The sequence below is a fragment of the Sebastes umbrosus genome, chromosome 23 (assembly GCF_015220745.1).
Source record: "Sebastes umbrosus isolate fSebUmb1 chromosome 23, fSebUmb1.pri, whole genome shotgun sequence".
Classification (NCBI taxonomy): domain Eukaryota; kingdom Metazoa; phylum Chordata; class Actinopteri; order Perciformes; family Sebastidae; genus Sebastes; species Sebastes umbrosus.
In genome coordinates, this window is record NC_051291.1 from 813647 (window position 1) to 838620 (window position 24974).

At 39.8% G+C, this 24974-nt stretch overlaps 3 protein-coding genes across 4 annotated transcripts in view; 1 reads left to right on the forward strand and 2 right to left on the reverse strand.

Annotated features, from left to right (window-relative positions):
* ldhba (lactate dehydrogenase Ba) overlaps positions 1-6013 on the forward strand; it is a 9856-nt gene extending 3843 nt beyond the window's left edge. For both annotated transcript variants that reach the window (XM_037761135.1, XM_037761133.1), the window contains 7 exons: positions 321-457; positions 692-809; positions 898-1071; positions 1968-2141; positions 2308-2425; positions 4076-4199; positions 5099-6013. In XM_037761135.1, coding sequence (XP_037617063.1) covers positions 329-457; positions 692-809; positions 898-1071; positions 1968-2141; positions 2308-2425; positions 4076-4199; positions 5099-5266 — 1005 coding nt within the window. In that variant the 5' untranslated portion in view covers positions 321-328 and the 3' untranslated portion in view covers positions 5267-6013. The remainder of the gene's footprint in view (positions 1-320; positions 458-691; positions 810-897; positions 1072-1967; positions 2142-2307; positions 2426-4075; positions 4200-5098) is intronic.
* A 2671-nt stretch (positions 6014-8684) lies between these two features.
* Positions 8685-11001, reverse strand: kiss2 (kisspeptin 2). Its single transcript, XM_037760824.1, has 2 exons — positions 10798-11001; positions 8685-9070 (listed from the first exon to the last, which is right to left on the reverse strand). The coding sequence occupies exons 1-2, from the start codon at positions 10907-10909 to the stop codon at positions 8805-8807; spliced, it is 378 nt and encodes a 125-aa protein (XP_037616752.1). The 5' UTR covers positions 10910-11001; the 3' UTR covers positions 8685-8804.
* A 1640-nt stretch (positions 11002-12641) lies between these two features.
* Positions 12642-24560, reverse strand: glt8d2 (glycosyltransferase 8 domain containing 2). The gene is made up of 10 exons (XM_037760782.1): positions 24351-24560; positions 21635-21678; positions 19930-20022; positions 19023-19224; positions 18792-18909; positions 18580-18664; positions 16992-17104; positions 16508-16674; positions 14507-14619; positions 12642-13251 (listed from the first exon to the last, which is right to left on the reverse strand). The coding sequence occupies exons 2-10, from the start codon at positions 21651-21653 to the stop codon at positions 13073-13075; spliced, it is 1089 nt and encodes a 362-aa protein (XP_037616710.1). The 5' UTR covers positions 21654-21678; positions 24351-24560; the 3' UTR covers positions 12642-13072.
* Positions 24561-24974: the final 414 nt, after the last annotated feature.

Consider the following 24974-nt stretch of genomic DNA (forward strand, 5'->3'; position numbering starts at 1 on the left):
ATATACACATATATATATGTATATATGTGTATATATATATACGTTTAAGAAGTTACAAATAGGCCCTTTAACAGTTGAAATTAATTTCGATTAATTAGAAAATTGGTCCATGAAATGAATGAGCTGTTATCTCTTCATCAAGACTGACCCAGCGCTTCCTTATTGATCCGTTCTCTGTGACCTTTGACCTGTGTGTTGATACACTACAGCATTGAGGTACACTGGTTGTTGTATCGGAGGCTGTTTATGGCGCTAAATGACTCGTTCAGACAGATTGAAGCAGACTGCTGTGCTGATGTCTTCTCTGTGTCTCCCTGCAGCCGTCAACATGTCCTCAGTGCTGCAGAAGCTGATCAGCCCTCTGGCCAGCAGCCCCGCTGAGCCCCCCAGGAACAAGGTGACCGTGGTCGGAGTGGGCCAGGTGGGCATGGCCTGCGCCATCAGCATCCTGTTGCGGGTAAGACACGATGGGCTGAACTCTCTCATAACAAGAAGCACATTTTATTAGACGTGAGTCACAAACTGTAGAAGCTCAGGTCTGGACGTATGAAACTGAAATCTTTTGCTCTGTATTTGAAATTTGTCATATTTTCATTTAAAAATAAAAAGTCAGTGTTATAAAATGCATCATTACTGCCAACCCTGCTGACAAACAGTACTCCTCCATCATCGTCTTCCGTCCTCTGGACAGGACCTGTGTGATGAGCTGGCTCTGGTGGACGTGATGGAGGATCGTCTCAAAGGAGAGATGATGGACCTGCAGCACGGCAGCCTCTTCCTCAAGACCTCCAAGATAGTTGCTGACAAAGGTCGGTATATTACCTGCTGCTCACACGCACATGTCTCCAGACAATCACTCATCAGATCTCGTCTCACTTCCTCTCCTCGTCCTCCCAGACTACGCGGTGACGGCCAACTCTCGCCTGGTCATTGTGACGGCCGGCGTTCGCCAGCAGGAGGGCGAGAGCCGCCTTAACCTGGTACAGAGGAACGTCAACGTCTTCAAGGCCATCATCCCTCAGATCATCAAGTACAGCCCCAACTGCACGCTCATCGTGGTCTCCAACCCCGGTGAATACAACGAAACACACGTTATTGTCATCTTTGTTTGCACGACCCGTCTGAACGTACTGATCCTGCCGTAATGAGCTGACTACAAACGGGCTTTCTCCCGTTACCAAGCTGTATCTAAGGTCCGTCCTATTTACTGGAGCAGTGACCAACGTTTCCATTGCATAAGAACCTTATGGGATGGTGCTGCTTGTTCCAGGTATTAGCAAACCTTCAGGTTTCACCAGGGAAACAGAGTTATGGCTTGTGAAAAACACATGAAAATATAAATGAATGGTCTTCATTTTTTATTCTTTGGTAAGTGACCATGCAGGACCAAGCCCTTCGAGTTGTCCATTATCAGGAAATATTACACGGCTGTGTTGAATACTCGATTCTGATTGGTCAATCACAGCGTTCTGCGGACCGTTGCTATGTATAACCGACCGTTGCTACGTATAACAGACCGTTGCTACGTATAACAGACCATTGCTACTTATAACAGACCGTTGCTATGTATAACAGACTGTTGCTACTTATAACACACTGTTGCTATGTATAACAGACCGTTGCTATGTATAACAGACCGTTGCTATGGGCGCAGTTCTGATGTCGGACTCTGGCGGACCGTTTTTGTGTCAAAATATTGATTTCTTAAGTAAGTGGCCGTGTAATAAGTGGGATAATGTACAGCTAGCGGGTCATTGTTGTGAAAGAATCCCCTTCAGGGTGATGAGAGACCCCTCCGCAGAAGCATCGCCCTGTTGGGGATTCTTTCACAACAATGACCGGCTTGCTGTACATTATCCTTTACTTAATGGACTACGGGGCGACCAGAACCGTCCTCCGCAAAGTTCTATTAATTCCCGATAATGGACACCTCGTCGTTCATTATCCCTTACATAACTCCTCCACAGTCGACGTGTTGACCTACGTGACCTGGAAGCTGAGCGGCCTGCCCAAGCACCGCGTCATCGGCAGCGGCACCAACCTGGATTCGGCCCGTTTCCGCTACCTGATGGCCGAACGCCTCGGCATCCACGCCAGCTCCTTCAACGGCTGGGTGCTGGGAGAGCACGGAGACACCAGCGGTGGGTTCATTATTCTTATTTTATTATCACTCATGTCAGATATGTTGTCTGGAGGGCTTCGTCGGGTAGTTTCTCTGTGTGAGGCGGCACTGAAGAAGTGAATGTAGTATGACTTGAATATCTCACATAGTGCAGTATTAACTTCTATATGTGTTTGTTTTTCCAGTGCCGGTGTGGAGCGGAGCTAACGTGGCAGGTGTCAACCTGCAGAAGCTGAATCCTGATATTGGAACTGATGGTGATAAGGAGCAGTGGAAGGCCACACACAAAGCTGTAGTGGACAGGTACGGCTGGTTATCCAGAGAGACCAAATAAGAAAAGAAAACTTTACTTGATATCTAAATCTAAATCTCTAATGTTTGGAGTAACTAAACTAAACATCCAGTTTAACATCCAGTAGACTGGAATAATCTCATCTCAGTCACAAAGATATCTATCAAGAGCCAAAACCCTGATGTCACTTCCTGTTAAGCCTGTTCCACTTTAGCACCTGTGATACCTTTGAGAGAAGACAAGACACGAACCAAACGCTGGCTCTAGAGAGGGACGTTTGTGGGTTTTTTTTGCGTCGGCCACCATTGTTCTCCTGCAGGCTCGACACACGGGAGAAGTATCGTTTGGTTGCAATCTGCAACCTCACCGAAAGTCACAGACCTCCACGTTAAAACGCCCGACCTTACAGCAGATAAATAAACATGTTTACAGCCTGCTACAAAAATCAGTTTTTGTCTCTATAGATAATTTCCTCGATCAACTGTACGGTGGTTAGTTAGTTAGTTAGTTAGTTGGTTAGTTAGTTAATTAGTGAGGGAGTGACAGGTGAGTGCCGTCTCAGGTCGCTAGCTGGTATCTGTCTGCTCTGCTGTGTCAGGTGACGATCCACCTCTTTACCCATTTTTTGATTAGCTGGTAGTTAGGCTGCATCGTCACTGCCAAGACGGTAGTCGTCTCTAGAAGGTAACCCGCAAATTGCAAAATCTGACAAAAACTCGCCGGCCCATTTAAAACCTTAAAAACAAGCAATAAAATCTCAGAATCAATCTGGAAACAGACAGGAAGCCAGTGGAGGGAGGCCACAACTGGTGATACGTGATCACGTCTTCTTTTTCCTGTCAAAACTGCAATTCAACATCGATGCTTAACCCTTAACCATCTTCCCAACTCGACCCAAGATGGTGACGGTGGGAGCACACACACTTTGAGCTTCTCTTCAGAAACCTACGAGTGACGTCACGGAGACTACGTCCATATTTCATACAGTCTGTCCTCACACGCTGCACCTTTAATCCAGTTTAGATGAGGAGACACAGCTGGACGTTTTAATTCTCAGAGCACAGACTGCATCCTGTCATGGCCGGTAACGGAGATAAAACACGAGACCAGAAGATTTAAGATGATTAAATGGACCGATAACCGCTATCATGTTACACCGTCATTGACTCTCTGTCGTTATTTAACATGTCTGTCGGTGGGAGAGCTGTGAGTGCTTCTGTTATCTGAGGCCACGAGTGATTACAGTTTTAGTTCAAGTGGCCCCGGGGGGGGCTCACTAACAGCCTGTCAGAGCTCAGGCTCAGATGCATTATGGGCTGCGCATCAAAGACAGTCATTCATTGCACATTAAAGACCAATCAGTCAGCTTAAAACCACTTTTCATAATCATGATGGCACAACAGCCTGTGTAAATATACTGACATCATCACTTGAAAATACACACAGATGTAATTTGGGTCCGTTTTTTACAGAGTTATATAAACTAGTATGTTACAAGGTGGTTGCTATGGTGTCCTGGGTGGTTGCTAGGGCGATACAAGATGGTTGCTAGTAAATATATATCTATTAAAATATGTGTAATTTTTCTGTAAGATCAGACTAGTAGAACACACACGCAGCTGCTGTACAGATGTTAACAGATGTGCTGCTTTGTGTCGCAGCGCCTACGAGGTGATCAAGCTGAAAGGCTACACCAACTGGGCCATCGGTCTGAGCGTGGCGGACCTGACGGAGAGCATCGTCAAGAACATGAGTCGGGTCCATCCTGTCTCCACCATGGTCAAGGTCAGTAAGTAGTTGAAGTGTTTTTTAATTTAATTTAAATTTAAACTGCACAAAAGTTAAAATTGCATTGTAAAAAAAAACAGTTGCATCATGTAAACAAACTGGCATTTAAAGGGCTGAAATTATGAAAATGGATGAATATTTATTCATAGTAGTTACGATCAAGACTGATGGTTAAAACAAATTACTCTGTGAAAGTGGAACAAAATATTAAAGGTCCCATATCATGTTCATTTTCAGGTTCATACATGTATTTAGTGTTTCTACTAGAACATGTTTACATGCTGTAATGTTAAAAAAACACATTATTTTCCTCATACTGTCTGCCTGAATATACCTGTATTCACCCTCCTGTCTGAAACGCTCCATTTTAGTGCATTTCAACGGAATTGCAACGGAATTGCGTTGCTAGGCAACAGCTTGGGTCCATGTTTACTTCCTGTCAGCTGAAGTTATTTACATACACTGCAACAGGAAATAAACTGGGACACATTTAGAATGTTTACGTTTAAAAACCGTTTAATGATCTAAATATTGTGGATTTGTGACATCACAAATGGACAGAAATCCTAACGGCTTGTTTCAAACGCACAATTTCTGAATACGGGCTGTGTGTATTTCTCCGTATATTGAGCGTTTTGATAGTTTAACAGTATTTATAAAACACTTAAACCTGCTTTATAATATAAAAGACATTAAAATCTCACTTTTTACGATATGGGACCTATAATATATAATTTTCTGACAGTTTTTGACGCAGACATTGTTGTCCTCTGAGGCCATCAGATGATTCTTATATACTGTGTTTTGTTTCGTTAAAGCTTGTGTGTTTCTTTTTGCCTGCTCAACCTAACTCTGTATATATATTTATATATGTAACGGGTGTGTTTTTCTCTCAGGACATGCATGGTATCAGTGAGGAAGTCTTCCTGTCTCTGCCCTGCGTGCTGAACAGCACCGGCGTGAGCAGCGTGATCAACATGACCCTGACGGACGCCGAGGTGGGCCAGCTGAGGAAGAGCGCCGACACGTTGTGGGGCATCCAGAAGGACCTCAAGGACGTCTGAACACACCCGCACATGATACCCGTGATGCACAGAATCCCGTCGACAAAAGCACACTCCTTTTATGACAACCCCTGTGTCTTAAACTGTACCGCTCTTATTTTGAAGGAGAATACCAGTGAGTTTCAAAGATTGTGCGAGCAGTGAGAATTTCAGTTTTACATACAGTACGTCATCCAGCCTGTTTTTAATGTCAGCGCTGCATTATGTCACCATCTACTTCCTGTCAATCACCTTTAAGTCTAAGAAACACTGGTATGCTCCTTTAAAAACAATGAACTCCCCAGCAGTTAGTAGGCTGAAGTTACTGTGTTTGTGTTAAGAGATGTAAGCTGACATGTGTTACTGTAGTCTTTCAGCCGGACCAGTTGAAGCACAACCCTCCAAAAGCTCAAACCGTCACTGTTCCCCCGACACCACTTACTGCACTGAGTCGTTCCTTTAGTTCCCTGCAGGGAATCACTAAGAGAAACACCCTAAATGTCTCTGGAGAAACACCCTAAAAGTCGCTGTTTCCTCCCACCTTCGTCTCAAAGTGGTACTCTACAGCCGACAGACACTGAGTCAACACACGGTGAAGTCGTGACGTGTGAAGGTGGATTTTTCTTCCCCTCCTGTTTGCTGAGTGTTACTGTAGCAAAGGGAGATGGAGCAGCAGGAGAGGAGTGGAAACTCGTCTTTGAAACATCAGTTTGTTACTGTCTGACCTTGTGCTGTGTGTAACTTAATAAATCTGAACCTGATGAAGGATAGTGTGTGTACGTGAGTGTTTTATTTTTTCTAAAATTCCTCAAATATTGTCACCCTTTGTTAATGATGCTACCTGTGAGGGGAGATTAATTATTTGCTCATTCATCTTTCTTTTGTAAAAAACAATAAGACACCACTGCACAAAGAAGTACTCAGAGAGAACAGAAGGAGGATTGGACATTTTTAGATTTATTCATTTGAATTGCATCTATAAGATCAAATGAATTGACTTGTATTTAAAAGATTAGGAGGTTCCATATCTCCAACGTAAGTTCCAATTGCACGTTTTATATCAGAAACACAACATTTATATAACTGTCGACTATAAGAACACATAGGGGGATCACTCTGTTACTGACATACTGACATCTTTAAATATAAATATGAAGACATTCTTCCAAGCTTAAGAATGTATTTCTATAAACCAAGGCCATCCCTACATGTACAAAAGAGTTAATGTCACTATAACACAGTCCTGTTGTTAAAAGTGAGTGGAATAAAGATAACGGATCCATTTTAAGGAAACTATCTTTTGAGATCTGTTCTGTTCAGAGGGATCATGCCAGATCTGGTTCTGCAGGTTTCTCTCTCTCCTTTCTCATCACCTGTGATCCTCCTCAGCTGCTGATAATCAGCCTGGCTGGGAGGCTATATCAGCTGGTTGGCTGCTCAGTTGGTTGTGTGTCTGCAGAGGGTCAACACCTTCAGTTGGCTCTCTGGGTTTGTGTTGGGTTGTATGTGTTTTGTGGGGTTTCGATTTTGAGTGTGCACATCTTTAGCCAGCATCTACTTCTATCTTGTGTCCCCCCTCTGTGACTCCCAACTTACATTTCATTTGGGTCTGATACCTTCTTTGTTGGTCTCATTGTTGGTAGATTTAGTGGGCGGATGTGGGGAGTTATATTCCCTCAGTCTCCTTTTAAAACCCAACAGACCTTTTTATTATTATTTCTGTGTGCAGTTTATTTTTTGTTAGTTTCCTAGTAGCAACCCCTGTCAGTCTGGTTTTTGTTTTTTTGGGGGCGAAATGTAACAATTGGGGGCTCATCCGGGATTTAAATGTAAACCTGCTATTTGTGCAGGTATATTTTGTTTGTCGCTCTTGAAATAATAGTTCACTGCACAAACCTTGGAGTTCAGTGTGGAGAATCCCACTTGGGAGGCGGTCAATTCATGTAGAAAGGCAGACCTAATCCAAATTGCTCATCAGTACGGCGTCGCAGTGTCAGTGGGAAGTAGAAAAGATGCTGTGAAACAGGCTGTATAATTACTGGTTTGGTGGAAAAGCAGATCCTCACTGAAGTTTCTGATACTGAGGCTTAATTAGAAAATGTGGAGGAAGATGAGGATGATGATTCTGATACTGAAGTGAAGCTTAAACAGCTGGATGTGAAGCTCAAGTTACAGCAAATAAAATTTGAGCAGTTGAGAATGCAGTAGGAAAATGAGCAGGCCATTCGTATGTAGAAGTTGGAAATGGAGGAGCTGTGATCACCCTCAGCTGTTGATAATCAGCCTGGCTGGGAGGCGGGGGAACGTAACAGATTCAACAAATTAGCTAATATTGATGACATGTATGTTTATCTACTTTTAAATAATAAACACGGCATTGTGTTGCAATTGTTAGGAAAAGCCACAACTGAATTTAAAGGTAACATTACCTCTTTGTGTTTTCTTGTAAATATCAGGCTCTTAATAGGTGAATTCCAAATACATGGAGCTCATTTTGTCTACATCTTCTATATTTTCTATTTGATAGAGTTAAACTTACATAAATTCCTCAACATCCTGCCAACTGGCGTCCCCGCAGACCCCAGAGGTTTACCTTCTGTTATATCTCACATGGTGCTTTATTCATTCCAATTTTTCACGACTTTGTCAATCAATGTGTTGTTCATTGTTTTCTATTTCTATTTTTTAAAACATTCCAATGTAAAATTTCACCTATGCAGTTTTAATAGATGGAACTATTTATTGAGTTCATGTTTGCCATGGGTCCTAATTTAAAGTATTACACACTATCAGTGACACAGATTTCCTCATGTGCTCTGTCTATTTTTTTTTTACACAATATGCAAATTAACCCCTAAAATAATAATAATCTGTGGGTTTTTTTTCCTTCAGATGACATTAAGTACATAACTAATAATGTTTTGAGAAGAAATAAGTTAATATTTTGCTATAATGGTTGTTTCTTACAGTAGTTTATTTGTATTTGTAATATGTTGGTAGGAAGAGGGTTAAGAGCACCCACAAACAAAAAGTGTGTCATTATGAAGAGTTGTTTGGTGAACATGTTACCTGTTATATAATATTTTACATTTTTTTATTTGACAAATATTCTATTGTAGTTCAATATTAGTTTTCTAATAATTATTTGTATTTTTACTTGTGTACTTTGTATAAACATGCCTGTCTGTATAGTGTCATTTAAAAAGGCACTGCGGTGCCATCTTATGGTTGGATGAAGTCACTGCAGAAAATTACAACTGAGCGTTTTTAATGACATCACAAAAATCTATTCGACTATTTATATTGGATTTCTAAAATACTGAGATCCCTAAGAGCAAACATGTTAATGTCTGAGGCGTTATGTTTCCTTATCTAAATGTATTTTGAAGGGTTTTCTTACCTCTCGTAAAAAGAATTTCACAGTCGAGGTACAAAAGTTTTATTCACAGAAACATTTTATCTTTTTTTAAAACACAAATGGAAAGACACTTCACATGTTGACCTTTGATCGATGGGAGACAAGTCCTCAGAGAACGACACACACATTTTTTTTTTGTTTTCAAGTAGGCACCTCCAGTTCTCGCGAGAAGAGAGAAAGGGGTGAGAGTTTGTTTGTCCTGGCTCTTTTAACGGCTCTCCTGTAAACGTAGCCGTCGTAGCGTTTCCCGAAGCGCAGGCCGAACGGGTTGAAGTTGAACTTACTCCTGCGGTCGTTGCACAGAAGCTGCCGCTGGTCTTCGTTCTCTCTCAGGGAGAAACACGGGTTGGAGTCTTCCGCCAAAAACTCTCCTGCGGTTCTTCTCGTGAGCGCAGACAGGACCGATCCTGAGGACGACAGCAGCAAACATCAGCCCACAGCTGGATACAGCTGAATACATGCACCTGCAGCCAAACCACATGTTTTATTTAAATCTTTGGTTCCCAACGCTGTTTCAGAACCAGAGATGTCTTTACCTGTTTTATACGATACGATACGACACGATACGACACGACACGATACGATACGATACACTTTATTGTCCCCTTGGGTAAATTAGTTTTGGACTCAGCGCTGCTCACCATCAGCTGCCTCCACAGCAGCATCAATAAATAGAAATAAACAACAATCCCCACACAAACAATGTAAACCACAAACAACATATATTGCACATTACTCATATTGCACAAGAACTATATAAAAACATAATAAATAAAAGATAAAAAACATGACGCTATTGCACAACCCTCAAGAAATGTTTTTACTTTTTACCCGCTGAGTATATTATAGTCCTGCATATATTCATGAAATTACTTATTGTGGAGAATGTCCCACTTTAGAGTCTTATTATTATTTTTTAAAATATTATTTTTAATTGGAAGAACATTGAAAGGCATATGAATTACAGAGCAAATAAGTAGTCTTCTATTTTTCATCCATTTTTCCCTCCCACCCCAACAATAAAGGAAATAACCAATATAACATTAATAGTGACCAGACTTAAGGCAGCAATGACACCAAAATTAGAAACACATGAAATAATAAAAACACATACAATATTCACATATACACACACAAAAAACTAAATAAATAAAATAAAATAAAAATAAAGTAGGAAAAAAAAGAGATTAAAATAATAACAACGCCAATCCAACAAAACAAATGGATTTTCCCTTAAAAAGTTAAGGGAAAATCTAAGTTTCTCCAAACCAACGGACAGTAAAGTATTTTTCACCCACCTACTGTGAGTCGGAGGTAGAACATGTTTCCATTTAAACAGAATAAGTCTCCAACAAGGTGGTAAAGGCGAGAACATGTTGCAAAGTCAATCAATCAATCAATCAATCAATCAATCGATCAAACTTTATTTATATAGCACCTTTCAAACAAGTCAAACGCAATTCAAAATGCTGGATGATAAATATATAGAGTGTTAAAAATGGATTTAGAAACTAATACACCAAAACAACCACTATAAAAGTTAATTGAATAAGAAAGCAATAAGAGATGAGTATTTAAGATAATAAAATATAAATAAAACATAAGGAAATAAAAATAGAAATAAAAAAAAAAGAAACTACACAAAATAAGCAGATTGTATTAAAATAATAACATTTTAATAGAATAGAATAAAATGCTACGTTAAGTGTGTTGAAGATCTCGGACCAAAATGTCTTGAGGTTCGGGCAGGACCAGAAGAGTCTTTTTATTATTATTATTATTATTATTATAACTATCATTATTATTATTATTATTGTTATTATTATTATTATTATTATTATCATCATTACTACAATTTTATGGGATTATTACTATAGTATTTTACTGCTGATTTTAACTAGACTGTAGATTTCATAAATTGGTCGTATATGTAAAATCATAATTAAAGTAACTATATCTCTCAACTGTAATCTGTAGTGGATTAAAACGTATCCTAAAATATTTCCCCTTGACGTGTACTGTGGTAGAAATTGGCGTAAAAAGAAAATATTCAAGTACCTAATAAAGAATAAAGAGATAGAGAATAAAACCAGATCTTTTAGTTAACATTCATCATTCATTAGGTTGGTCTCACCTGTTGCAGGTGTCCTCTGTGCAGAGTCAGATCCGGGCAGAGCTGCTGCCGTGCTCCCTCCATCCTGACCAACTATCAGCCCGCACACCACAACCAGAGCCACGAGTCTCATGTTCCTCTCTCTCTGTGCAGACTCAAGTTGTTTATGTTCACCTAAACTCAGCAGGTATTATCACGTCCAGTCCTATCAGACCTGGTTTTATATTCCCACCAGGTGACCTCCTGGCCCCTGCAGGCTCTCAGCCAATCACAGCCGTGTGCGTCTCTGCTGCTGTTTAAATTGCGAAGCTGTCCGCTGGCCTGGTGGCGCTGAAATGAAATCAGCTCATCAGCTCTTCTGGGAAATGTTTCCAGCTCAGTTTGCTTTGCTGGGATCATTCATCCAGTATATGAGATGATAATAATAATAGGATAAAATCAAGAAAGAGATGGAAACAGGGCTGATTTGCGTAATTGCGCACAATCCAGATTCCAGTTTGGCTGCAAAGAGCAGCAGTGGAAGGACGGACTCGGAAGAGTTATTACTCAGAAAACTGTGTTTCATTCTATTATATTTTAATTTGTGTGATGTGTTGCTCTGCAGGGAGGGAGGCCCAACGCACAAAGTGAGCACCACAGTCTGTACAAACAGTGTTTGATGTGCTGCTGCTGCAGGTTGCAGGAAGTACATTAGTATCATTAAACACAATGGGACCCAACAGATAACAATGTTGTATATAGTGTAGAAAACTATTCTATAACTTTTGAAGGTACTTTAAATGACATTTAAGGGACAATCAGGGGTCAAAAGGTTATGTCTGAAAAGCCTAAATTCTTTTGGAAAAATGCTGATTGATATTCATACAATGAGATGAGGTCAAACATTTAACATCTTGAGAACAGAGGAACAATCAGCTGATCAGGTTCCTTCAGAGAGGACTGTTAGGACTCTCACGCCCTCTGGTGGTCGTGTTGGAGGCGTTCAGCTCATGACAACAATGCGCTGAACACAGAGTTGCTGATTTCAGTTCTACTGCTGTGACTTTATCTTCTCATCGGTGCGGAATAGGCACGCTTTATTTCAGGCTTCAGCCTGTAATATGAAATGTTCAATAACTGTAGCAAGAAAACCTCTCTCATACACACACTCTGATTTGCTTTTATTTATTTCCATAAATTATTAAAATGAGAGACGTATACTGTAGGTTGCAGAAAAGCCTTGTGAGGCTCGCTGCCCGACGACTTATCCTAACCTTAACTGAGGTCATTACCTAACCTCAACTATTCAAGGTCAATGCCTAACCTTAACTATTCAAGGTCAATGTCTAACCTTAACTATTCAAGGTCAATGCCTAACCTTAACTATTCCAGGTCAAAGCCTAACCTTAACTATTCAAGTTCAAAGCCTAACCTTAACTATTCAAGGTCAATGTCTAACCTCAACTATTCAAGGTCATTGTCTAACCTCAACTATTCAAGGTCATTGTCTAACCTCAACTATTCAAGGTCATTGTCTAACCTCAACTATTCAAGGTCATTGTCTAACCTCAACTATTCAAGGTCATTGTCTAACCTCAACTATTCAAGGTCAATGTCTAACCTCAACTATTCAAGGTCAATGTCTAACCTTAACTATTCAAGGTCAATGTCTAACCTCAACTATTCAAGGTCATTGTCTAACCTCAACTATTCAAGGTCATTGTCTAACCTCAACTATTCAAGGTCATTGTCTAACCTCAACTATTCAAGGTCATTGTCTAACCTCAACTATTCAAGGTCATTGTCTAACCTCAACTATTCAAGGTTAATGCCTAACCTTAACTATTCAAGGTCAATGTCTAACCTCAACTATTTAAGGTCAATGTCTAACCTTAACTATTCAAGGTCAATGCCATATTTGAAGCATGAAAGTACCAGTAAAAAATGAGACTGTGACTGTGTGAGTTCTGAAAATGTATTTCAGGTTAATTAGCATAGTTAGCTCAACAAAATCTTGTCACTGTTATGAGTTTATGAACACATTCTTAGAGATATTCTAATATTTTGTACAGGTATCTGTCACTTGCATTAGACGACAGATTAGTCACATTTCGTGTATTTAGCGTACGTAGGTTACATACATCGAGCACCCACTCTGCCAACGCTGTTTCTCATACAATGTTCGACCGACGTTTCATATTGAAGAACATTTCACAGCTTTGCATTCATTCGCTGTACATTTCTTATCACACCTTCCGCCATCGTTCAAGTATACATCCTGAACCTGCGGCTCAGACGCGGTATGTTCCACAGAACCTCAGCTGTCACTCTCAGGTCGTACCAAGGAGAACCTTCTGGAGGGGTCTGGGACGAACCACCTCTCCCACAGATCCAAGTGAACGGCGGGATAATTCCACGGTTTAAACGGACCGTTCCAGTGCAGCAGGTGCGCCTCCTGCAGGAAGCTCTCTGAATAGCGGGCATCTGGACTCCAGCCTGGACACAGAGGAGAAAGCTTTTAGAAATGGTTTCTCTACGTCTGCTGCAGAGTTAATGATTCCACTTCACATCACTCGCCATTATTAATGTCAGTTTTATCTATTATTAGTCACTTATGTATTTTAATATGTTAATTACTATTTTATTTCCATTAAATCTGCAGTAGGCATTACCTGTCTCATGTACTACTGTCAGGATATAGTGATACATTTTATAAATATAACTTTTTTTTTTTTGATCATATTTGCTCCAACCTGCCTACCCCAACTTTAATCTTGTTTATGATGTATTATCATTAGTTTCCCACTGCTCCTCCTCCTCTGTATCCTGTCCCCATGGTCGGTTGATTTGTGATAAGCTCTGTTAAAATGCTTTAATAACTTTAAGGTCCCATATCATGCTCATTTTCAGGTTCATACTTGTATTTTGTGTTTCTACTAGAACATGTTTACATGCTGTAATGTTAAAAAAACAACTTTTTTTCCCCTCATACTGTCTGACTGAATATACCTGTATTCACTCTCTGTCTGAAACGCTCCGTTTTAGTGCATTTCAACGGAATTAGGTTGCTAGGAAACAGTTTGGGTCCATGTTTACTTCCTATCAGCTGATGTCATTTACATCCACTGCAACAGGAAATAAACTGGGACACATTTAGAATGTTTATGTTTAAAACCGTGTGATGATCTATACATATTGTATATTTGTGACATCACAAAAGGACAGAAATTCTGACGTCTTGTTTCAAACGCACAATTTCTGAATACAGGCTGTGTTTATTCCTCCGTATATTGAGCGTTTTGATCGTTTCACAGAATTTATATAAAGCACTTAAACCTGCTTTGTAATATAAAAGACATGAAAATCTCACTTTTTACAAAAAGGGACCTTTAATAACAAAAAGTGTGTCTTGTTGTTCTTTACATGCTAAATGAGCTTCCAATTACCACAGTAATTAGGCATTGTATTTTTTATTATTACTTATTTTATTATTATTATTATTGTTTTATTTTTATTTATTTATTATTATTATTGATAATATTATTATTATTATTATTATTTATTTATTTTTTTCTATTTTTTTACCACCTAATCTCATGAAACTTAACCTATGACAAAAGAAAGCTTTTAAGTGTATGTATGTCTGTGAAGCCAAAAACAAATTTTCACGCAAGTGGACAATAAAGATGTCTATTCATTTAGGAATGAACACTGAAATTCTTCTGTACGTGACCGGGAGTGATGAGCTTACCCATGTGTCTGACGTGCCACAGTGGGTCCAGTGTTGTGTACTTGTCATGAAACACTATTAGCATGGGGGGAGTCGCCACGCCTCCGGCCATGGCACTGCTGTATATGTTCTGCCTGCATGGTGGAGAGGAAGAAGAAGGTTCTGATCAGGCAGATGCTAACAAACAATAACAAATAATATAATATTACAATAAATGAACTGGTACATGTTAAGATATAAACCGGTGCTAAGGAAAGGCTAGGTTGGAATGTGGGAGCATACTCATATTTTCTTTTGGGTGTGGATGTAATCATGTCGGCACACAGAACCTGAGGGCAAGTGGATATCCACAACATCTGCAGTACAGCCCACTAATACATGTGACTGTGAAATCAATTAGAAGAACGCATGCACTCTTTTCATTGTTCTTCCTCACACGTATGCTGCATTCACACACATGGAATCAGGAATTTTAGGATGGCAAAAGTTAGGTAAGGCCAGCAGAGAAGGCCGGTAACGGTAGATGGCATCGCCGGCCATCATTAAAATATTCTAACTTTTTGCCGTCCGATTTACACCCAGATGTTACGCAGCTCCCTCACACCGGAGAAACAGGTTTAAGTTTGCAATAGAATATTAAGAGAAAGCTGCATGTAATGGCTATGTGCATTATAATAATAATAATAACAATAATAAAAATAATAGACACAAAATTATTTCATTTAATATATTTAATTCCATCACCATAGTAGCATATCATCATGCGTGTTTAGTTTTGCCATCCTGCCATAGAGTGCTGCTGGAATGAGTCCTAAAACCTGGAAATGAGTTTGCATTTTAGCCGTGGATGTATAAAGAGAACCGGATCCAGCGTTGGAGGCGGGCCACGGTCATTCCTATGAAAGTGTCTCAATGGAACATGAAGCTTAAATGGTTCGACTTTCGTCTGGAAAAGTACCCGGATCTTTGGGCACATGGAACATGCGCGGTAGCGTCCGTGCTCGGTCACATGACTCGGCCACGGCGGTCCCAACTTCACGCCGCTGTCACAGCTTGCGCTCCAGCCTCGGTCTGGGTCTCATTCACATGAACGGAGGAAGGGACAGCTGTGGATTCAGCTATTAGTGCGTTTTACCACTTTTAGGACCTAATGATTTAAATAAGGACTATTAGAGTTCACACTGGGAAGTTGATTCACCTAAAAAAAATGTATCCTCTGAGTTACAGACGTGTCTTTCCCAATGTTTGAACAAAACGTGTAAGTATCATAAACGTGTGTTTGCCACAGAGATTATTTTCTGCAATAATCCAAAACCCAAAGGAACAATCCCATCGGCTTTTTGACGAGGGAACCAGTGCGATGCTAACTTCCTAAATACGCCATCCCTGCAGCACTCTACTTCGTCGGACAGTTGTTTTTTCTCTGTGCCTTCCAGAAGGTGTTGTCCGTCTGCCGTCTACCATCTGCCGGATTCCACGTGAATGCAGCATTAGTGAGAATATGTCCACCTCTTTTAGCTTTAACGTCAAAGTAAAACCACTTGAATCTTTGTTTAGTTAGTTAATTAGTAATTATGAATCATATCTTATTTAATAGCAGAGTCAGGGAGCATAAGCCACTTGAGATTTTTGGATGAACTAAAATGTATAATCATGTATCGTCAGCGTAGCTGTTGAGACATGATGTTGTTGGATGAAACGACCACAGGGAAGCATGTGTTTAAAAAGCAGGGGGGCAGGGTATATATATATATATATATATATATATATATATATATATCACTAGAATATATGTCAGCTTTCCTCCTTGTTATGTATTATTATTGGAATCTTGTAACCTTGCATCATCGAACCAGAGACCCAGGCGAAGGAGGCATAATACATTTTCATTGCAAAACACAGGCTCTTATTTTTATTACAAGATAAATTCTCCCAGCCAATCAGTGTTCAAATTTCATGTATGGAGCTGGATATGTGTCAAAAATGCAACGTGAGGGTTGCCAGGTCACTGTGTGTATATACCTGAAATTCTCCTCCATCCATTTCTCCAGCTGTTTGGTGATCTTCTGTTTCTTCCATTCTCTGACATCTGCCACAAACACTCCCGGGTTGAAGGAGCAGTCTCCGGGGTTGATGCCCAGGTCTTTAACTTTCTCTTTCCTGTAGTCCAGGAAGCCCATGTAGGTTGTCTAGGGGATGAGCTCAGAGGAGAGGACGCCATATTTCAATAACCAAAGTGTCTTTTCAACAGAATATAACATTCAGTATCAATTTCTTTAATGGTCCAAAGTGTGCGTAGTCGTGAGTTTACAACAAATGGCATTAATTATACATTTACATGGATGCACATCAAAAGTTAAATGATGCATGCATATGTGCTGCCCACTTCTATTTACTGACACTGGTTCCAGGTTTGATTTTCAGCCATTGTATTGCTCCCTCCACACTGGCAGGTTAATACACAAAGTGATTATGATGCATAATGATAAAAGACATAAAAATCCACCTGCATGCCGATGCTGCGCACCATCTCGTGCGTGGAGGGTAAGTCGCAGTCAGTGGAGAAAGCGGCAGCGTGACCCGGCTCCAGCTTGATATTAAACAGATCCTTGATGTCGCCTGTAAGTGGTACAACATATACAGTAAATACTCTATACCTGTTACAGCATATACTCTATACCTTTTACAGCATTATGGCCCTCTGCATGAAATATATCTATATTGTTTATTTCATCTTTTTCAACACAAAAGTCTCACTGCACAAAGACTTCATTAATACAAAAAACAATTTCAAAAACTTGATGAAGAACTTTATTGATATGTGAGAAATTGTCAATTGCAATCATAAAACTATTAAGATTTGTTTTTATTCATTAAACTCAGACCTCCACTAACGCTGCATAATACATTTATTTTTTTTAATAAATATTATTCATTTGATAAATATTATTTATTTATTTTATTTATATTGCATTATCTTAATTGTATCACTATAATAACAATACTATATTACACAATATTTGTATTGTGTTATATGCTATATCATAGCATTCTCTTTGATTTCTGTTATATGTACTTTGTACATGTTAATATTACATATGCTGTACATATATTATAACATTATATACTTATATTATTATGTATATTGTACTAATTATTCTTACCTAGAACTATATGCTTATATTATATATAGTACATACAGTTTACACATCATGGCTGGAGTTACACTACTGGACTTCCCTTTCACAAACATTTATGAAGTGCGAGGTGTTGTAGTGTATATCGTGTAGCTTTTTTAATGTCACCTAGCTAATTTCTTTAATTTTATTTATTTTATTAATTTTATTGAAAGAGTTCTTTATTTTTATTTTATTAATTTGTATTTATTTATCTATTTATCTCATTCCTTCTTCTCATTACATTTGTGCAATACTGTTGGATAAACTATTATTATTATTTAACCTCCTTCACAACAACCTAGTATGACATGGTTGGTACCGATGGATTCATCAGTTTTTATAGTTTCATATGATACCAGTATCTTCACTCTAGCTTTAAAACCGAGCAACCTCTGAAAGATAGATTGCGTTAATGCGGTTTATTTATAATGAAATCGAACAAATCCAATTACAACACAAAATAAGTCGGTGAGTGCTTTCGGGGTTAATCAATAAAACCCTTTAATTTCAGCCGATTAGACTGCCGTCAGGCTATCATAAATAGGTGTTATCAGTCGCTATAAGCCTCATAGATGTGGGTCAGTAGTGCCCTACTACACCTACTAGTAGGTTTTATCATATATTCACATGGTAGATCACTGAAAGGAGGTATAAAAGAACAAACAGCGAAGCAAAGAAGTTGTAGTTTTGTTGCCTAAACCTAAAGAAGCCTTTTTCTTTGTGTTCAAAAGGTGACATGAAATGTTAGAATGTGTTTTACTTTCACTTTTACAACGTAGTAGGTGTAGTAGGCCCCTATTGACCCACATCTATGGTGCTTATAGCGACTGATAACGCCTATTTAATGGCCTGATAAAAGCCAAATCGGGTGTTAATTTTCACATAGATTACTTCCTACCATGCTCACATACATACCCTGCACGATGACATCATCGTCTAAGTATATCACCCTCTTGTGGTTGATGTCAAGCAGAGGTAGGTAAAAGCGCACAAAGTTGAGCTGCAAAACAAAAGCGAAGTTATTCACACCTCTTCGAAACTCTACATTTAGATTGTACACTTTAGATAGCACGCTTTGGAGCTTCATCTCTGCACGTGTAGAGGTATGTATTGATCCCAGAACTCACCGGATGCAGCAGATCGGGACGAGAGGAATCTGGCTTCACCTTTCCTTTTAGGACCATGGGGTTAAACTCCAGTATCTTATATTTGATGCCTTTCAGTTTAGTCTTCACTATGTACTGTCTGGGAAGATACAAAGAAAGTAAGATGAGGTATATAAGCATGAAAGTCATCAGGATACGCAGTAATACTGGGATGCCACTGGCTCGGTACATTTACAGTATAAGAGCACGAACCTGGTCAGTTTCACAGCATCACGCAGAGTGACGATATAGAAGAACACGCTGGCATCTGTGTTGCTGTGGACGCTGTTGATGGTTGCCATGGTTGCACCCAAACGCTCCTCCGACGCACATATGATGACGGGGATGACATCATCCGCATCGGACACTCTCACCGAGGGAACTCGTGCCGCGCCTCCGAGACTCTTCTGGTGATCTGAGAGAGGTTAAAAAACATGCATGGAATTTTTTTAAGTGCATTTGTTGGGGGACTATTTTCAGCGGCGGATTAATCCACACATTTGATGCTCTAGTGCAGGGGTCTCCAACCTTTTTTCCTCTGAGAGCTACTCATAGCACCAAGTTGTACATCGGCAATAGCAGACATCAGTTCTGTCTCACTTTTATTGTCCTTTAATAACGTTTTAGCCACCGCAGTCATCGCCTCTATTGCATTCCCGCCATAGGCGAAAGGCTTTTTGTGCTTCGTTAGGATGCGAGCCACCAAATGAAGCCTCTGTTGCTGCGTTGGCCTTCTTCGTCAGTTTGGTAAACAGTGACTCTCGCCTTTCAAGCGTTGTTTTCAGCTCCTTTACCTTCTCTGATCGTAGACCGCTTCCAGCCAGAAAGCTCCATGAAAAGTTTCCGCGTCACTGATATAACAAAACCTGAAAGCAGCGGTAACTCGTTTAAGTGACAGCCGATCGGCAAATAATCAGTTTGTGTCCAAAGGAGGCGGGAAGTCTGGGAATATGATTCAATATGAATTTATACAGGTTTACAAAGTGACTTTGTGTTATCAAATGTACGTATGTACATATTCTTTGAACCTTTAGCGAGCCACTCAGAAACGGGTAGCGAACTACCGGTAGCTTCATGTTGGAGACCCCTGATCTGGTGTCTCTTAGTGTCTCGGGTGTACCTGAGTGTTTGTGCCGAGTGGAAGGTCTGAGCAGTGTGCTGTGCAGGAAGAGACACGCCATCAGCACCAGCAGCACCAGGAGGATCCGGTTAACTGTGAGAGGCAGGAATCAGTTAGTCAGTGTTTTACACGCTCATATATCCAATCAGACTGTAACTGTCAGTAGGTGCTGTTAGAGTTTCACAAGAAGTACTGTTTGTTTTCCAAAGAATACACCTCCCAATGCTTAAAGGTCTCACTGATAACATTTTTACGTAGACGAATATTTCTTAAATTAACACATCCACAGAGCTTTTAGAAAGGTGCTGTCAATACTTAAATTTAACTTAAGTTTGACCATCCTTAATGAATAGACACAAGACTGAATCTTCTCAAACTCACAGCTGCTGTCAGACAGACGGACAGAGAGGAGCATCACACCCATCTGCAACCAGTTACCAGCCACTTTTATTAGTATTTCTGCACAGCATGCTACTTGAGCAGCAGTTTTACACTAAAATATTCAGGATTTACTGACCCAGATCAAGGACTGCACACTTTATAGCCTACATTACAGAGAGATATTCTTTATGATGATTCTTACCCTGCTGAGCATCCAGTTTTAATGTGTTTTAAAAAAAATTCTAGCAAAGCAACACAGTCTCATGGCGGATCGTGAAATAGTCACAAAATTTAATCCATTTGATTCGTGAACATAGACACGACTTTCAACAACGTATTTTTCATGCGTTTTCGGACGAATGTCCAGCAACGTGACGACACATGTTGTACAGGTTAGGTTTAGGCAACAAAACTACTTAGTTAGGCTTAGAAAAAGATCGTGGTTTGGGTTGAAATAACTCCGGAACTGCCGTAACTTAAGTACAGAAGTTACGTAACAAATAAATGAACTTTGACTTGTGGTTTTATGGGACATGAACACCGGTCTCCTGGGTGTTTTTTGACCCACCCGTCCACCCTGACCTCCTTCCTACGCAGCGTTCGCTGCTCTCTATACTTCCTGGTTCACAAGTACGTGGATTACATACAAATTGATTTCGTGCTGACCATCACAAGAACAAAATGTGAAATTCGTGTCTATGAGCATGAATCAATACATTCAATTTCGTGACTATTTCACGAGCTGCTGTGCGACTGGGCTGAGCATAAATGTTTGGGTTGTTGTTTCAGTGACAGTTTCCACAGATGGTATGATTTTCTCAATGTCTTGAGGAAAAATTAAAACATGAAACCCAAATCTGCAAGGTATTAAATTGAAAACAGCAGCAGTTGTTACAGTTTTTTCTATTATGACATCTACACACACACACACACACACACACACACACATGTAAAGCATGCGTCATTGTTTGTAAAGTCCAGTTTCATTTTTGGAAGCAAATTGTAAAGTATTTTGCATTCAGTCCAAACTGCTGTTCACACACTGGATGGAATCGTGAAATTTAACTCCTTACAGCCTCAGTCATCTGGTTACCTCATCACACCCTCCCCCAGCACAAACACACACACACACACACACACACACACACACACATTTGGTGCACGTGCTTGGAAACTGGATTCCTGGAGAGAAATGTGGGGATTCCTTTACTGGCCTTTGCACAAAGAAAAGCTGACACTATAGTCAATATGGTGTAAATTTGTACAACCTGAGACCATAAATCAGCCGTATTACATTTGTGTTACACATTATTTTTTGACTTACTTTTTCTCAGGAGAGCCATATTTCATGTTTGCTTCCAGCGACATCTGCAAACAAACACACACACACAGAGAGAGAGAGAGAGACTACAGCAGAGAGAGAGAGAGAGACTACAGCAGAGAGAGAGAGAGAGACTCAAGAGGGGTTGAAAGATGAAATAATCCTTGGCCTTAATAATGATGTATTGAAGGATTTGGCCGTTCTAACAATGAAAACTGGCAACACAGATAAAAGTGATATTTATTAAGATGTCAGACATCGTGTTTTTGCACACATGCAAAGGACAGGAATTGGAAAAGCTTTCAGATGATGTACACCACTTCTATAGGAGATCTACTGCTGACCTGCTATCGTCAATCGATCTCCATCAAAGGAAGTTCCTCCCAATCCAAAATGTTTCTCTCAATCAATGGAAGTACTGTGACATAGCATTCCTCTGCAATGATTGTTTGCTTGCTATACAGTCAAAGTAGTTTTATAGTGTACGATGCATTAAAGAGAATGCAAAGAAAAGCTTTCTTTTGTTCGTGTAGAACATTGTGATCACGTTTCTGTCAAACTCAAGATTTGTGTTAAGACTGAAGAAACCCACCAGGGCCGTCGTAGGGATGGATTTGATTAAGACTTGTTGAGGAGGGGCTGGTTGGTTCGCCCCAAAAAACTATGGTCACATTGAAACGCAGCACAAAGAGAAATCAGCAAACTGCCAGTGTGGCCCGACTCGCAGTGAACTCACTGAGGCCCAGAGCCAGGAGATACTGGACGACACATGTGGCTCCATATTGTCAAAAAACCTTCCACCACTTCCTTCCTTCCTGGTGCCAGCCAGGGCTTCATCGAGGAATCTGTTTGCCTTCCAGCGTTTTGAACTTTTATATAAAGAATAGAAATGCTTACACAATGAATTACCAAACAAACATCTGTCCTGCCTCTTCTCAGAATCAATCATTGGGTTTCATGGGACATCAGCAGGAAACGGCACACTTTAAAGCTGCAGTAGGCAGAATGTTTTTGGCATCATTGAGCAAAAATTCCATAATAACCTTTCAGCATATTGTAATTCAAGTGTTCTGAGCGATAACTAGACTTCTGCTCCTCATGGCTCTGTTTTCAGGCTTTAGAACATCTAGTCCGTGACGGGAGACTTTGACCAATCACAGGTCATTTCAGAGAGAGAGCGTTCCTATTGGCTGTTCATAACGGAGACAGCCGTCAATTACTCGCCAACTCCAATCAAACGGTCAAACTAGGCAGCGCTGATCAAATATGAATCAATATTCTGTTACTGTAATGTCTATTTCTCTCCTCAGATGTTCTCAGAATCATCTCGTAGTGCACGGTTTAGCTGTAAAATGAGAAAGTTTGCTCCGGCTGATGGGCGGTGCTTCGTATTTCCTCAACTATCTCAACATGGTTGCCAGGTCACAAACGGTCGGACACAGATTACGTGTCTCATGCACTAATGTCAGGATATATTTTATAATAATATATATATATTTTTTAACCGTATTTGCTTCTATCTGCCTACTGCAGCTTTAAGTTGCTCATCAGTTTTACGCCTACAGTAGTCGCTCCCGTCTGATTTTCATGTTTCAGCACTCCCTCAGAAACCTGCACACTAACTGATCTAGGACAGGACATGCCTTCTGTGTCATGCATTTGTTTCTGGTTTGTTTGTCACTGTTTAGAACAGCCCAGAACATCTGGACCGGATTAGCTTCAGATACTCAACCGCCTAGCGCTGACTCTGACCTGCATTCGACAAAACCCACTCAAGAAAGTCTCTCCAAATTACAATATATACTGAGCGTATATTCTCCAATTCTCAATGCATTTATACTCAATGTTCCTGCATGATCCTACCACCAGATTTAAACTCTCACATGATTTTTATGCCACTTGAATTCTTTTATTTTTTGAGAATTTGTCAAATAAATGACACTAAATATCAGTATAGAGAAGTTATTTTTCCTTCAATGGCTTCTTCAAGACATCATTAAGGAATTAGGCTACATGGAAACTGTTTGATTATGAAGTAACCGGCTTCAGAAGCTCCTAAAAGTCTGCATGTAACTGTGTGTGTGTGTGGTTGGGGGTTGGGGGTTGGGGGTTGTGGGTCCAAACCAGACCCCTTAAGTCATCACACTGTAAAAAATTCCTAACCTGGGAAAAAGCAGTTAACTTTTCCAGGACTACAATGTACTCGCAAGAGAAAAGATCTGTAACTTTTTCATTGATTTGCAATTAAGTTAAATGGGGGGATTTTCTAGTAAAGAAATGTTTGAAAATGAGGTAAATCACTTCACTAAAGTCCTACTATCGTATATAGAAAAAAAACACAACAAATAAATAAAAATTCCAGAAAATAAAAGAAAAAACTGTGTACTGCATCATGCATTTACAGATTTTCCACCTCTTATTATTAAAGTTAAATGAACACGTTTTTTTAAAGATAGATATTTTTTTCAGTGTAGCATCAGGACAAAAAGTTCTTTTATACAACAAATACAACAGGGTCGCATAAATAACACAAAACAAATGTATGAAACATATTTAATAATAGGCCTATACAATAGATTTATACATGCATTATCTTAGCGAGCATGCACTGTAGAAGACAGAGATAAATGAAGGAGGTGTGTCCCTGTGTAGGTTAAGTTATCAGTCATGCAGCACAAATTAAAGCTCATTTATAAGGTCAGAAATGTAGTTTACTTACCAGAGAAAGAAGCTGGTGATGCTGGTCAGTCTCATTCCTGGTGCTAATGGTGAAACCTCTGAGGACTGAGACTCACCCTCACCAACAATCCCACTTTTCTCCTCTCCCACCTTTTTCTTTTTTCTTCTTCCCTCCAGATGTGACTCATCTTGTTCACCAGCTCTGATTCCTTTGCTGTCATTTAGCCAGAAACTGGATTAGCTCTGTTCTTCCCCCATTTCACAGAATCACAGCAGTGACACTCACAAATTAATTTCTGCTGTGAAAACATTATATCTTTTATTGTTTATTTCTTTTAGTATCTGCTGCAGGCACAAGTGAGGAAAAAAAACTACAGTCCTAATACTATTACTATTTTACCAGTGCTATACCGGATATTTAAAGTGGTATTTATTACTCTAATACTGGAAAATTACTTCTTAGTTCATATACTGGAAGAAATAACATATTTAAAACAGTTTGGGGGGGGGGGGGCGGTTTAGAGAGCCAAATGGCACTTCGTCAGAAAAACTACATTTCCCATAATGCCCCTGGTGTCGCTCTGCTGGAAAGGGCAACTAAAGTTTATTCCTGCCTCAACAGTTTGTGTCATCACATTTGTTAGGCCTGTGGATATTACTAGAT